This window comes from Neomonachus schauinslandi, chromosome 9 (genome assembly GCF_002201575.2).
Source record: "Neomonachus schauinslandi chromosome 9, ASM220157v2, whole genome shotgun sequence".
NCBI classification, from domain to species: Eukaryota; Metazoa; Chordata; class Mammalia; order Carnivora; family Phocidae; genus Neomonachus; species Neomonachus schauinslandi.
Genome location: NC_058411.1, coordinates 138,285,436 through 138,299,992, shown reverse-complemented (window position 1 = coordinate 138,299,992; position 14,557 = coordinate 138,285,436). Strand labels below are relative to the sequence as shown.

At 56.6% G+C, this 14,557-nt stretch overlaps 1 protein-coding gene across 1 annotated transcript in view; it reads right to left on the bottom strand.

The window, feature by feature from the left end:
* Positions 1 to 95: 95 nt before the first annotated feature.
* The window catches only part of SEMA4B (semaphorin 4B), a 24,242-nt gene continuing 9,780 nt past the window's right edge, over positions 96 to 14,557 (bottom strand). The window contains exons 2-14 of the mRNA XM_021680673.2: positions 9,632 to 9,795; positions 9,408 to 9,470; positions 7,747 to 7,845; positions 6,940 to 7,051; positions 6,558 to 6,671; positions 6,267 to 6,418; positions 5,221 to 5,402; positions 4,948 to 5,098; positions 3,869 to 4,079; positions 3,671 to 3,786; positions 3,256 to 3,422; positions 2,068 to 2,153; positions 96 to 1,837 (exon numbers count right to left, since the gene is read on the bottom strand). Of these exons, the coding sequence (XP_021536348.1) occupies positions 1,095 to 1,837; positions 2,068 to 2,153; positions 3,256 to 3,422; positions 3,671 to 3,786; positions 3,869 to 4,079; positions 4,948 to 5,098; positions 5,221 to 5,402; positions 6,267 to 6,418; positions 6,558 to 6,671; positions 6,940 to 7,051; positions 7,747 to 7,845; positions 9,408 to 9,470; positions 9,632 to 9,795 (2,360 nt within the window). The 3' untranslated portion in view covers positions 96 to 1,094. The remainder of the gene's footprint in view (positions 1,838 to 2,067; positions 2,154 to 3,255; positions 3,423 to 3,670; positions 3,787 to 3,868; positions 4,080 to 4,947; positions 5,099 to 5,220; positions 5,403 to 6,266; positions 6,419 to 6,557; positions 6,672 to 6,939; positions 7,052 to 7,746; positions 7,846 to 9,407; positions 9,471 to 9,631; positions 9,796 to 14,557) is intronic.

Here is a 14,557-nt window from a genome sequence, read left to right as displayed (position 1 = left end):
GACCACACTCCCCTGGGAGATGGGAGTCGGCCAGGCCAGGATGGCTCTGGCCCACTAGCCCCTGGAAAGCAGAGGCTCAGAACTCCTCAAAATTCAGAGAACTGGGCCAACCTCAAAAAAGGAACAGTCTTTTGAGAGGAAGGGCCATGATTCTGTTTCTGTTCTTTAGATTTTATTAAAAAAAAAAAAAAGTAAAGTGCCTCTTATAAAAAAAAATATAAAACCCACATAAACTCGGGGTTCCTGTGTAGGGCAGTGTCAATACCCCTTAGAGGGGGAGCAGGCAGGTAGAGGGGATGAACCAGGGGCTGGGCTCTGGGGAGGAGTCCGGGGTGGATGGGTTCGAAGGCTGGGATGGAGGAAGGCAGGCAACAGTCTCTTCCTTGACTTCAAGGGAAAGGAGTCCATCGTCCTAAACTCTCTCCTGGGCTCACGCTGCCCCTCTCGCACGTGGCCACAGCCTGATACAGGCCGGAAAGGTCCAGCAGGTGAGTCTGAGCCCAAGGCCTTGTGACAGCTGCAGTGGCAGTGTGACCCTCAGGTCCCTGAGGTGACGGGATGATAAATGTAATAAGTCAGCCAGCCGGCAAGGCAGGACCCACGGAGCCCGAGCCGGCCCCTGCTTCTGGGGGACGAGGGGCAGCGGTGGCAGCAGGGTAAGGCAGAAGGTGGAAGAGGCCAGCTGGTGGGGATGGCCAGCTCTGTCTCAAGCACTCTGGGTGAGTCGGCCATGCCTCTGAGGCCCCGCGGCGCGGCGCGGCTGTTCGCGCCCATGGAGCTCTGTGATGTGCTGTTCTTCTCAATCGCTTCACATTTGCAATTGTTTTTTAAACAAAGGGCTCAGTTTTACACAAGGAGCACTGTTCTGCCCTTCCAGGCAGGCCCCCATTTGCAACCGGGCCCTCCCAGGCCACGGCGGGCGGTCGGTCGGAGGGGGCCGTGCTACTTGGCCGAGGAGCAGCAGGCCCGTGGGCTCCATCAGCCCCAAACCCCGGGCGCCACGGTCATGTTCCCCGAGGCGCAGCGGTCCGGCTGGCCCCCTCTGAGCACTCACGGCCTCGGAAGCCAGGGTGGACTCCTCGAGAAGTGTGCTCTCACACCACGGAGTCCCGGATCTCAGAGCCCAGGCGGACCCGGGGCCGGGGGCACACCGGAGACACCTCCACAAAGCTGTCCTGGATGCTGAGCGGCCGCTTCTCTGACTCGGTGAAGACGCGGGGCGCCGGGGAGCTATCTGACAGGGCCTGGTAGCCCCGGTGGTCGAGTGGGGTGCTAGGGGGGCCTATGCCATTCAGCGGCCGGGTCTCGGGTGGCAGCGCCACGGGGCGGGCCTTGGGGTGCACACTGGTACACTCGCCCTGCTTCAGGAAGACCTTCATGCCACCCCGGTGCCGATAGAGGAAGAATAAAATGAAGAGCACCACGGCGAACACAAACAGCGTGCACATCACCAGGAACTCGGTCCAGTAGGACTTGCCTACACCCCAGCTGGCCTTGCTGCCCGCTGGTGCGCTCACCCGGGACGTGCTGATGACGACGGGCATGCTGCCGCTCCGGTCGGCTCGGTCTGCCAGCACGTCGTCCACCACCTTTGGGTGGTAACAGGCCACCAGCTGCCGGAAGCCCTCCTCCAGGGACCAGCACTGGAACACCCCCAGTTCCTGCTGGCTGCCCACCAGCAGCAGGTCCCCAGTGGGCAACACACGGCAGGAGGCTGAGGCATTGACAGGGAGACCATTGTGCAGCCAGAGCCGGGTGGCTAGGTTGGAGAGGAGGGGGCAGGCCAAGGTGTTCACCGTGTTGGGCTGGAAGTAGACTTGCTCACATCGCTTCTCACCTACGGACAGACGAGAGAAGCAGCCCAGGGTAACGGGGGCGGACCGGCATCCACAGGAGCCCCAGGCTCACCCCACCTCTCTCGGGACCGCACTCCTTGTGCCAACTCTGGCGACTCGGAGTCTGGGACGAGGTCGTGAGGAAAGGCATTTACACCCACCACTGCCTGCGGGGGCTTGCTCGGCAGACCCGGCCCCCACCTCAGCTCCAACCCTTCTCAGGGCGACTTACCTCTTAGTACAGAAGACCGGCGCCCGGGTGAGGAAGTATTGCAGAGATCCCTGGTGTTAGCCCCCTCAATGTCCTGGATCCATGGCCTGAGGGCCAGAGAGAGTCAGAGACAGGCCAGGAAGCCACATGCACCCGCTTGGCCCCATCCCCAGTGCAGCACATGGCACTTCTCTGGCCCTGCAGCCCCGCAAGGGCCTGGGGCTCAGGGAGCGCCGGGCCCGAAGCCGGAGTAAAAGGCAGGTGGTTTCCCCAGGCTGACTGCCCTGCAGGGTCTGAACCAGCATCTCCTCTGTCTACACAGTATTTATTTCAAACACAATTCACTATAATACTTCCCTGCACTACAAAAGCAACATGGACCTTTCTGGAAGGACAGCTGGATCTATACGCATGTCTCTCTTTTAAAGCAATGCACATGCACGCACTTGCTTAATAAAACATAATAAAGAATAAAAGTAATCCGTGATACACTCACAAAACCTAAAAAAACTCAACCAAGTACAAACGCCGAAAACACTACAGGAGTCCACACCATCTACCAGCCGGTGGTGATCGTGACAGGTGGCAGTTTGGGCGTGTCCTTCCAGGTGCACACGCGTGTGCTCAAATGGGATTCTTTGAAATATAAAACTGGCACCAGGTCTGTGTGTGAAGCAAGGACGCTACGAATGGGACAGAGTCCATTTAAAATACATGTATTTTTGTTTATCACACATATATATAGAAAAACCCGGGAGGGTATGTATCAAAATCTCACTGCAGTTCTCTCTAGGTGGTGGGATTCGGGATAGTTTTTGTTTTGTTTACCTCTACTTTTCAAGTGTTCTATACGAACATCTTACAAACCCAATTTAGTGCTTCTGAAAGCAATTTTTAATCGGTTTGTTAATGGATTGTCACGTAGCTCTTATTTTTCGTTGAACACATTCACACGCCAATCCACAATCTCCTGCAAAGCTTCTCAGAGCCGTGACACTTCATACTTTACCAAACGAGGTCCCCGGCTCTACAGCTGGGTAAGGCAAACATCATTTACGGCCCAAACCGGAACACTTCTGAGAGTCAGAGGGGAGCCAGTTCCTAATCGTGCTGACCGTGCCTGGGGCTTCTACAGAGGGCCTAGGGAAGGTGCCCCGAGGCCCAGTGCACAGCGACGGACAGGTGGGCAGGGCCGGCAGGAGCTCTCACCTGGAGGTCGTCTCAGACCGGTAGAGGCTGATGTGTCTGCATCTGGAACTGCTCCAAGCGCAGTAGGGGTCCCGGGCGAGGACGCAGTCCCCACAGCTCTGGTACAGGCTGCAGTTGGCGACGGGCACCTGGACCACGCCGGAGGACGCGGCAGCGTAGAGCAGTCCCTGTACGGACACGGACACGGGGATGAGGGGCAGGAGCGGGAGGCCAGGGCCACCACCCACAGCCGCACCCGGCCACTCCCCAAGGAGCCTCCTCTCAGGCTCCCGGGCACCCCGCTTTCTGCTGCCTTATGCCACGAGCCTGGATCTCTCCATCCTGCTGGCGCCAGGGAGGAAAAGCTGGCCGGGGCCCGCCAGTCCATGGCAGAGGGGCAGCCGAGCACGCTCCCCTGGCTCCTCCTCCAGCTCACCCTGGTGGCATCCAGGAGCAGGTTCTGGACGGGCTGTCCCGGTGGGAAGATCTGGAGCTCCTCAATGATGTGCACCCTGGAGCCCACGGCCACCGCCTTGTGCAGCCGGCCATCACCTGGAACACGGACGGCACTCAGACCCACATCCCAACAGCCGGGGCTCCTCGACCCTGAACCTGCCCTGCTGTCGGCACTCACCGGTGCCCAGGAAGAGCACGTCATAGGTGCGGTGCAGGCCAGGCACACGGTGGACGGCCACACGCTGGTAGCGGGCCCGGGGCTGCAGCAGCAGGAGGCGGCTGCGGACCTGCCCGTCCATCAGGAAGTGGTCCTTGAGGAAGTTCAGCACACGGTCTGGGAGTTGCAGGGATGAGGTGATCCTCCTCTCCCGGGCACTGTTGGTGATGCACTGAAGGAAGAGGCGGCGGCGTGAGGTGGAGGGCTGCTTAGGGCAGCACGCAGGAGGGGAGCCTGGAGACGCGGCCAGGACTGCTGGCCCTGCCCACCCCGGTGCACAGGACGGGTATCTGCCCACCCCCCGGAAGCCATGGCCCGTCACTTGGTTCTGCATGGAGCCAACACACTGATCTGGAGGCCCAAGGGCAAAGCCTGGATATGGGGCACCCAGGGGCCCTGGCTGGCAGGGTTCCCCCTTCCTGCCCAGGCCCCTCACCCTCACCCAGGCCTCAAGAAGCATGACCACCCTTCATGCTCCTTTTGCCAGTGCTCGAAGGAAGCCCTGGCTGGCCGGGTTTCCTAGTGCAGGGGTCAGAGGGTGCTCTCTCGGGGCCCCAGGGAAGTAAGGCCCAGATGCCCATGACGGGAATAGCTCAGTGACACTCTTCCTTGGCTGCTCCCCCCTCTCACTTTCCTGTTCCCTCATAGTGCTTCCTGGAGTCACCTCCCACATCAGCTGCTGACACTCATATCCTTGTTTCAAGGTCTGCTTTGGGAGGGAGTCCATGAGGCTGGAAGGACAGAAGGAAGATGTCCCCATGGCCAGGCCACTCCCGTCACTCCCTAGATAAGGAGCCCACAGCTGAGTAGGGGAGAGGCACGAGCGAAGGGACAATGACAAGAGTGCACACTTAAGTGCTGGGACGGGAGCACACCGGCTCACCCTGAGGCAGGTTTCAGCCATTCCAACATTCACAGCCACGTCCAACCCAGTAAGACAAGCAGGCCTGGGCTTTGGCCCCCACGTCCAGGATGAGAAAACAGACTCAGAGAAGCCAGCCGGGCGTGGGGAGCCATGCTGCCAAGCAGCTAGTACTCACTGCTCCGGGCCGGGGTGTGGGCACTGGGTGGGTCACCGTGTACCACTGCTGAGTCTCACGGTTCACCTCCTTGTAGAGGCCGCTGAAGGCATTCTGCACGTCCTTCATGGTGAAGACGCAGACGGCAGAGCCCTCTGTGGTCCCCCTGTGCCTACAAAGGAAGTGGCTGGATGAACCCAGGAGCCCTGGGGCGCGGGATGCGGCCAGGTCTCGGGCCCCAGTCCCAGGCATCCCCCTTCCTCCCATCTCCAGTTAGGTCCCGGGGGGCTGTACCACTGGGATGTGAAGACCCCGTAGAACAGGGTGTCATGCCAGTCCTGCGGGCTGGGGCTCAGCGTGAAGACATCCTGCAGCACATTGAACGGGAAGCCGTCGTCTGGCCGCGAGCACAGCAGCTGGGCCTTCAGGAAGGACGTCCAGCGCTGCTGCAGGACCCGCTCACCGCCCTCGTCCCCCTGGGGGAGGGAGAGAGAGGCTGGGCATACGCACGGGCCGCCGGGGGGAACCTGGGGCTCCTTGCGGCCCCTCCGCAGTGGTAGCTACACAGACACCCGGAGGGGCAAGCCACAGCCAGGGCGGAGTTCCATTTAGAATCAGGAAGACATGAAGGCGGGGTCCAGGTCCCATCACCGGGAGGCTGGCCAAGGAAACGAGGGTGCCCTCCTTACTGCAGAGTACCCGGAAACGGACAGACGGGAGCCTGCCTACACACAGGGAAGGAGGTCATGATTCCCCAAGAGCAGGGAACCTGAATACCCACACTGCAGACCTCTTGCTTGTAAACAGCTTTTTAATTCTATAAATACCTACCTATTTACACATATACCAAAAAAAGGAAATAGATTATCAAGGAATATTCTAATCATCTGTGGTGCGGCAGGAGAATGCTGACGCTAACAGTCAACATTTAGTTTTTGCCTAGCACACTCCTAAAAGCTTTCTGGGGATGGATTTAGCCCACATAAGTCTGAGGCAGGTCTTATTATGCCCACTGAACAGATGGGGACGCTAACTGAAAGGGCACGGGACTTGCCCAAGGTCACAGGACCGGTGGGGTCGGAACTGGGGCAGCCTGGCTTGAGTCTCCGCTCTCTGTCGTGATATTACACTGCCTCTTTCTATTGTAAGTGGTTTTTATGTGTACTTTTCTGCATTTTCTTAAATAGGAAAAAACATGAGAGCTATTTTAATTTAAAAGGACAGAGAGAAAAGCAGTTAGCCAAGCTGTTCCTCCTGGAGGACAGAGGAGGCCTCCTGGTGTTTCCTGATCCTGCACCGGGGGAGCCTTCGGGGTCTCTGGGGCAGCCCGGCCCCCTCACCTTGCAGATGCGGGCGACGCGGGACACGATGGTGTTCTCAAAGAACTCAAACTCCTGGCCAGTCTCGCTGAAGAAGAAGTAGATCTTGTCATCGTCCCCTTCCAAGCTGCCCAGGCTCTCGGGAATATAGGCCGAGGCCACAAACGCTGGGTCTGTGGGACCAATGAGGAGTGTAGTCAGCCTGGGAATCCCAGACAGGAGAGAGATTGTTCTTGGCCTGGCCCTGAGGGAAGAGCGTGCCCCTCCCTGGGCTCTGGGGACTGCCCACTGGGTGTGTGGGGAGGATTTCACCTTGGAGCCAGTTGAGGGAGCTCTCGGTCTTGGTGGGGCGGAGGCTTTGGCTCCGGGAGATGGCCGGGTCATTCCCTTGGAAGCTGCTGACTGTTCCGGTATAGAGCTCACCATCTGCCAAGAGAACATTCCCATGGGAATGGCCCCTCAGCACATGGCCCTGAGTGACCCCAGCACTGCCTATCTCGCCTGAGGTGGACAGGGAAGGGAGTGGGAACTGGGAAAAGCCAAACCTAAGGGCAGCCAAGGGCCACTCTGTGCCCCCTGGGACTCAGCATGGCAGGGACCCACCAGCTCAGGCCTGGGACCTAGGCTGCCCCCCTTCCCACCCCCACACGGAGCCTTGCTGAACTCATTCTGCCACTCTGCCCCCAACACTCACCAACCACCAGGGCCGTGGACTTAAAATTGGGGTCAAAGGGACAACGGCCCTTGCCATCTTCCAGGAGGATGTGCCCCACCTCGTCCTGTGCCAAAGTGAAGTTCTCCACATTCTGCAGGGAGGCAGATGGAAGAGGTCAGGCGCACGCCTGGAAATGTGTGGGCTTGGAGGGAAAGGAGGCGGGTGTGCCAGAGAAAGCTGCTCTGTGGGGGGCAAGAGGGGAGGCAGGCCCTCCTCTTCATCTCTGCACCCAGGGCGCAGTCGCGGGCACCGTCTGGCAGGGACCCTCTGCGGTGGGCATTACTAGTCCCAGTGACCACAGGAGAGACACGACAGGACTCAGAAGGGGTGGCAACATGATTCACACCCGGTCTGACTGACTCCAAAGGCAGTGCTCCAATCCACTGCCTCAAAATGCCACCCTCTGCTAAGGTGTGGGTAAAACAGAAACCAGGAGTGAGTGTGTGTGAGGAGGGGTCGGGGAGGTGGGCTGTGGAACTGAGTGAGGGCAGGGGAGAGCTCGAGGAAGCAAGAGAGGGTGTGAGTCCTGGGCTGGCCAGGACCTTTGTGCCCGGGGGTGTTCTCTTGCACCCCTCTCCGCCCCCTGCCCCCACCCCCCCTGCCAGCCAACCCGGCCACCAGATCTGGGGCTGGGCCTCAGGGCTCTCAGACCTACTGCTCCCTAGAAGCTACGCCCTGGGCCCTGCCCTGGGCCCGGGATCAGTGCTGGGGAACAGCGCCCGGTGCAGAGAGAGGGGCCGCTGCCAGGCCAGCCCCAGGCGAGCCTGGGCAGAGAGGGGCACTCACGATGTAGGTGCACACGGGGCTGAAGGCCGCCGTGCCGCAGGTGAACAGGTGAGTACTGTTGAGTGGCAGGAGGATCTTGATGTAGTTTTGACAGTCGCGCTGGGGAAGGAGGGAGGAGGATGTCAGGCCCAAGCAGGCCACCAGGGGGCAGCGCCAAGCCCTCACCACCAGTGTGTGCGGGGCGCGTGGGGAAAGCTTCTGCTCTCTGGAGCTCCTCATATCCCAGGGCAAATGAGAACCCAGCAGCGTCTCGGGGCAGAGTACACTGAGGACCAAGGAGCATGTGCACTGGAGGGGGGCCTGGGGGCTCGGCTAGTTCTGCGTTCCGGAAACTTCCTTTCAGTCTGGGAGTGAAGGCATAGAATCCCTCCCCTTAGGTGGTCTTTGCCCCCTGAAGGTCTTTTTCGGAAACTCAGTGAAAACCTCTGGTCCTCCCCACCTGCCTGGTGAGGTAAGCCACAGCCCAGAGCAGGACCCTGGACCCCAGATTCATGGATCGCCTCTGCAAGGGCGTCTAGTGGTGTCTCCAACCAAGCATCTGATTTTTTGCCCAAAACTTTATCCTCTGAGACCTTTCCCCTTTCAGCTGCTCAGGCTCCAAACCTGGAGGTCAGCCACGACTCCTCTCTCACACATCCATTTCCCGTCAGGAAGCCCTGGTGGGCCCATCCTTAAACTACATCCGGAATCTGGCCATTTCTCACTCCCTTGACTGGTGCCACCCTGGTCTGGTCCCCCTCACTGGGCTCCCTCCCTGTGTCCCCACAGAAGTCACCCTCCACCAGGGCAGCCAGAGCGACCCTTTTAAAACACATGCCAACCATGGCGCTCCCCTGCCCAGCCCTCCGGTGGTTCCCCAAACACCTCGCTCAGAGTCAGTCCAGTCCTGCCCGTTCTCCAGGTATCCCACGGCCAACTCCCTCAGCAACGTCTAGTCCTGACGCAAATGTCACTTTCTTAATGAGGTGTGGCCTGACTACCTGGTTCAAGTGGCTGTGTTTGGCCTGTTGTTCTTCCTTCTTTTTCACAACTGTATTGCCAGTGTCTAAAAGGACTTGAGCACAGAGCACGTGCTCGATAAACGTTTGTCCATTAAGAGGTCGGGGCAGTCAGGACTCGAACCTGCGTCTGACCTCAAGTCTGGGGCTCTTTCGCCTTCACCTCAGCCACCTCCTGCTACATGCAGGACAAGAGGTCTCCGGGAACAGTGGAGAATGCTCCACACTCTCCAGCAGAACCCCAGGCTGGACAAAATCCCACACCCAGCAGTCCGGCCAAAACCACACCAGGATCAGTCAGACCTGCTCTAGCACCCCATCCGCAGGGGGATACCCAGTCATTGCTCTTGCTGGAAGCCGGCTTCATTTGGTTCTGATTAGGTGCCAGGTGCCCTACACGTATTAGCTCACTGAATCCTCACCCCAAGTCCTGTGAGACAGGCATCATTATCCCCATTTTACAAGTGGGGACACTAAGGCTCCGAGAGGCCAATCTACTTGTCCCAGGTCACAGAGATAGTTAGGTATAGGGCCAAACACAGGTGTGGCCATCTCTGAAGCCGCAGCTGGCTACACCGCTCCCACATCCTGCCTCCACGCTCGGGCCGGTGCACCTCTCTCCATCCCTCGCTCGGCCCGAGCGGCCTCCAGGTGCTAGCTCACCCGCGGGTCCTTGCCCTTGAAGCTGCACTGCTGTCTCCTCTCGGCATCCGCGCTCCACGGCAGCTGCAGAACGGGAGAAGGGGGTGCACAGGTGGGAATGGGGGGTGCGCCCAGCCCCTCTTCTCCCATTTGCAGCATCTTCACACCCAGAAGGTCGGTCTTTCCATCCATCTGCCCCTCTGCCATCCTCTGCCCAGCCTAGCCAGCCCCAGGCACCTTCTCACCTCCTGGTACACCCCGCCAGGCAGGAAGCTGGTGCTGGTGTTGAGAGCAAAGAGGGCCTCTCGGGCGCCCACATACAGAGTCTTGCCATCCCTGCTCAGCAGAAGGGCCGTGTAGTTGGAGACGTTTTCCACTCCAAATCTGAGGAATGGCCGCTCTTGGGAGCCTGGGGAGAGGAAGATGGACATTCCCTGGGGCCCACGCCTCCCACCAGACACGTCTCCCACCAACCTCGAGGACGGGCCGATCTGAAGAGAAGTGGGGAAGGCAGCGCATGGCAAGGAGCTGGGGACGGGCGGATTAGGCTGAAAGGGGAACAGCATTCCTGGACTCTCAAACATTACGTTAGAAACAAATGCACAAAGATGAATGTAAAAGAACATTTATTATAGCGCCATTCACATTAGTGAAAAATGGGCAACAACCTAAGTGTCCAACCACAGGGGACGAGATGAAAAGACGCCATTAACACTGCACTCCATGGGATATGATGCAGCCGGTAAAAATGATGTTGTATTAGAAACACCAGGAAAACAAGCAAACAAAATTAAACAAGAAAAACATGGTCAAATATGAAGCAAACTAAAATATAAAGTGGTGGGTTTTGAGCATGTAATAAAAGAAAAGAAAGGACATTTAACACCCTCCTTGAGTAGCATCAGATCCAAGGAGAAGGACCTGTGAGGACGGCCCACCCCACCCTGGTCCCGCAGCAAAAGATTTACGATGGCCGAGGGAAGCAAATGCGGGGCGCTGGTCTTTACCTTGCAGTACCAGCTCACAGTCACTCATCGAAGATTTATGGTTATAAAACAGAATGCAAACTTGACCTCAATGTACAACAGAGAGACGCTGTGATGCTGGGTACCAGGGTTGTTAAGGAAAAAATGGAGTCTCTATCTCCTTGGGAGAGCAAAGAGGGCCACAAGATATTATCAATGGTTAATGGAATAAGAAACTGAGGTTTAAGTATAAAAAAAATTTTTTTTTAAGTTTCTTTATTTTTTTAGTAACCTCTACCCCCAACGTGGGGCCTGAACTCATGACCCCGATCAAGAGTCACATGCTCTACCAACCGAGCCAGCCAGGCACCCCTCAGGATAATATTTTAAATTACAGAGGCAACCCAATATAGTGGCACAAAAATGTCTGCAGGAGGTGGGGAAGGCTGATGGACGTGATGGAAAGCCTTCTTTTTCTGAGCAGCAAATCAGTACATCACATAAGCCAAGCAATGGTAGTGCAAGCATTTTACTTAAGTATACGGAGGAAACCACTGTACCAACAAAAAGTCTGATTTAAAAGCCGTCCCTTTAACCAGGCCTGGGGCTGGGGATGACAGAGGCATTGGTCACTTTTCACAGTAAGTACTTTCACGCTTAAAAACGAATTATGTGCGTGTATCCTGGATATAAACTTGAAATACCTTTCATTGTTATAAAATACATAGTAACAGGGAAGATTCTAATTACCACCAAGTGAAGATGGTTATAAAACAGTATGTCTAGGGGCGCCTGGGTGGCTCAGTGGGTGAAGCGTCTGCCTTCAGCTCAGGTCATGATTCCAGGGTCTTGGTATCGAGCCCTACATCAGGCTCTCTGCTCAGCGGGAGCCTGCTTCTCCCTCTCCCTGCCGCTCCCCCTGCTGTACTCTCTCTGTCAAATAAATAAAATCTTAAAGGAAAAAAAAAAACCCAGTGTCTAGTTAGATCTTATTTTTTGTGGGAAAAGTATAAACAGAAAAAGGAAAAACAAAAAAAAAAGGGAAAAAAAAATATCCAGGAGGATGAATCACAAAATGCTGAAAACTGTTATCCCTGGTGGGAGTATAGGTAATTTTTTTTTTTTCCTTTTTACTTATCATGTTTGGATTCTATAATTAGCAGGTTACTCTTGTGTAATGCGAAAGAAATAGAAGGAAAAAAAAAGAAAAACGCACATATCTGTCCAACCAGGGTACCATCTGTGCCTTGAGCAACTAATGGGTTTGAAGAAAATTATTTAAAAAATTCGAAGCAGCTGATAAGAAAAGAAAAACAAGCAGAAATGAGCCACCCTGCCCGGCCTCAGGTATCTATCTGACCAATAGATTATGACCACGCAAACAGACACGGTCTCATGAAGCTAAGGGAGCAAAAAGAGCAACATGCCAACAAAGCACTTGTGAAGACAGCTTCGTGTGCTTTTACATGGTGAGTGTTTTTACATACCCCCAGCCTGGTTCCACAAAGGGCAAGAAAACAAAGAAAAGAACGTAGTGAAACATAAACACTAAAATCAAGAACAGAGGGGAAAAAAAAAACCCCACAAACCCAAGGAAAACACCTAAACCGGAGAGTAAGGGCATATTCACACAGGCAGGTCAGAAGAGCTCTTCACACAGCTACTAGAGATGGGCTGTGCCTTTAATGCCGAGCCTCCTGGTGGCTGAGGAGAAAAGGGAAATGAAGTGACCCTGTTCTTGCTGTCCAAGAGAAGGAACACACGGCAGCCATTCCGGAGAAGCTAGGCCTTTTGCCTAGCCACTAATGCTGAAGGAAGCCCGCAGGTGGGACGTCCTAGCAAAGCCAATGGGACATGGGATGGATAGCATCCCGCCAGCAAACAGGATGACAGAGCTCCCAAGGCCGCTCCCCACGATATCTCCTGGTGAGGGAAGATGAGGACGCAAGGTGACCAGTGCAGCAATCAATGGGGGAATGTGTGTGGCTCTGCAGCTGGGAGTCTTGTCATGCTCTAGAAGCAAAGTCAGAACTTGGGCGGGGGGCGGGGGGCGCGGGAGCACTGGGAAATTCATGGGGAAAGTCACGCCTCACATCCAAAGCCCAAACTGCGGTACTGAAACCATAGGGGTCGAGGCCTCTCTTTGAGCTATTAAGTCCAGAACTGCATGAGACTCTAGGTCTTCCGCCCCCAGTTCCCAACTCCTCACCACCTATCAGCACTCTACATGCTGGGAAGCCCAAAGAAAGTTTCTAGTTCTTTTTTTTTTTTTTTTTTTAAGATTTTATTTATTTGTGAGAGAGAGAATGAGAGACAGAGAGCATGAGAGGGAGGAGGGTCAGAGGGAGAAGCAGGCTCCCCGCCGAGCAGGGAGCCCGATGCGGGACTCGATCCCAGGACTCCAGGATCATGACCTGAGCCGAAGGCAGTCGCCCAACCAACTGAGCCACCCAGGCGCCCCGAAAGTTTCTAGTTCTAATCCCCCACTTCTGTCAACCACAAAATTTCCAAACACAATGGGGCCCAATCGTGTTGCTTGCACTGTGTGCTGATGACCTTTTGGAACAAGCAGCCTGACCTTTTCATGCTCTGCTCCTAGGAAGTCACCCCCCTGAAGAGACCCCTCCGGCCGGCCAGCACAGATCCACACCCAGGAGGGTATTAACCCCTGCAGGCCACTGACTGCCCTACAACGGCTTACAAAGCCTTACAGAGGAAGGAACCAAACTTTAGAGAGACCAGGCAACTTACACAAAACCCCACAGCACAAAAGCAGCTGTGGCGGAAGGCTGGCTCAAGAGGTCTCCTTCCCGAAGAACCCCTGGTCGGCCACCGGCAGGATGCAGCAAAATCACCCAAAAGGCCTGATCTCCGTCCGGGTCCAAGCCTGCCCTAGGGGTGCTGCCGCCGCCGACCCGGGATGGCCTGACAACGTGCCATCTGATGAGCTCCCAGGTGATTCTCAAGTGGGAGGCGCACGGAGCACCCTCTGAAGAGCACCATGTAGGTCCTGTGGAGGGCGGTGCACGCCGGGTCACTGACCTTTGGCTGTCTCACACACATCCCCGGGATAATGCGGAGAATACAGCCCCCAGCGGCCTCACGAGGAGGAGTCCCGGAGACGCAGGCCAACGCCTTCCACACCCCCTTCGTGGGTCTCCGAAAGCAAGGGCGGGCTCAAACTTGCCAATGCTTATCTGCCCGCACAGCAGGGGCATCTCCCCAGGGTGGGCTGGAAGTCTAGGCAGGAGGCCGCACTTGGAATCCATCCAGACACAGACATGCTGAGCGTCAGAGATAAGGTGCCGTCCAGGGGGCCGCTCAGCCCTACTCAGGCCTGGGAGGGAGTGGAAACCTGCCAAGGGTCACGTAGACAGAGCACAGCCAGGCTGGAAGGACAGCCAGGGCGTCAGTGGCCCCGGTACCCGCCCCGCCGCACCTCCTCCGCTCATACTGTGAGTACAGCCAAGGGCAAGGGCAAAGGGACGGAAGGGGGCGAGGGGCCCCTGGCACCACACCTTCCCCTTCTGCGCATTCTCCCCCTTTGTCCCCCTGCCCCGAGCCTCTCAGACCAACGCCGTGGCGTCCTGAAGGCCTTGCTCCCCCGTGGTAACCCCCGGCCCGGGGGGCTGGCTTCCCAACTGGGAGTCTTGACGAGACAGAGATTAAGAGTACAGGCTCGGGAGTCTGAGACCTGGGCTCCAAGGCTGCCTCTGTCGCTTACCGGCTGTTTGCCACCAGGACAAGACACTTAACATCTTGGAGCCTCACTTTCCTTATCTGTAAAATGGGGATAATAGCACCTTTCCTCATAGGGTTGTTATGAGAAGAAATTAGATTATGTATGTAAATAACAACGTACATAATAACCCACATTTACCAAGCGCTTTACTCTGAACAACTTTGCACACGTTAGCTGAGTGCTGGCACCGGGTCTGGCACACGATCAACACTTGAGTGGATCAAAAACAAAATCCAAAAGCCCTGCAGGAAAATCCAGCCCAGCGAGGGCTGCCAGCGGAGCAGGGCTGTTTGGAGGAGCTGGGCCTCCCTCGTCCTCAGGATTAAAAAAACTCACGCAGGGCGATTGCTAACCCAGGTCCGCACCTGGTCACGCGGGGCTCTCCCGGCCAGAGCGCATCCGCTCTGACGCCGGATGGGTGTCGCAGGCACACGCTGTGTGCCTGAGCTGGATCCTGCCGCCCC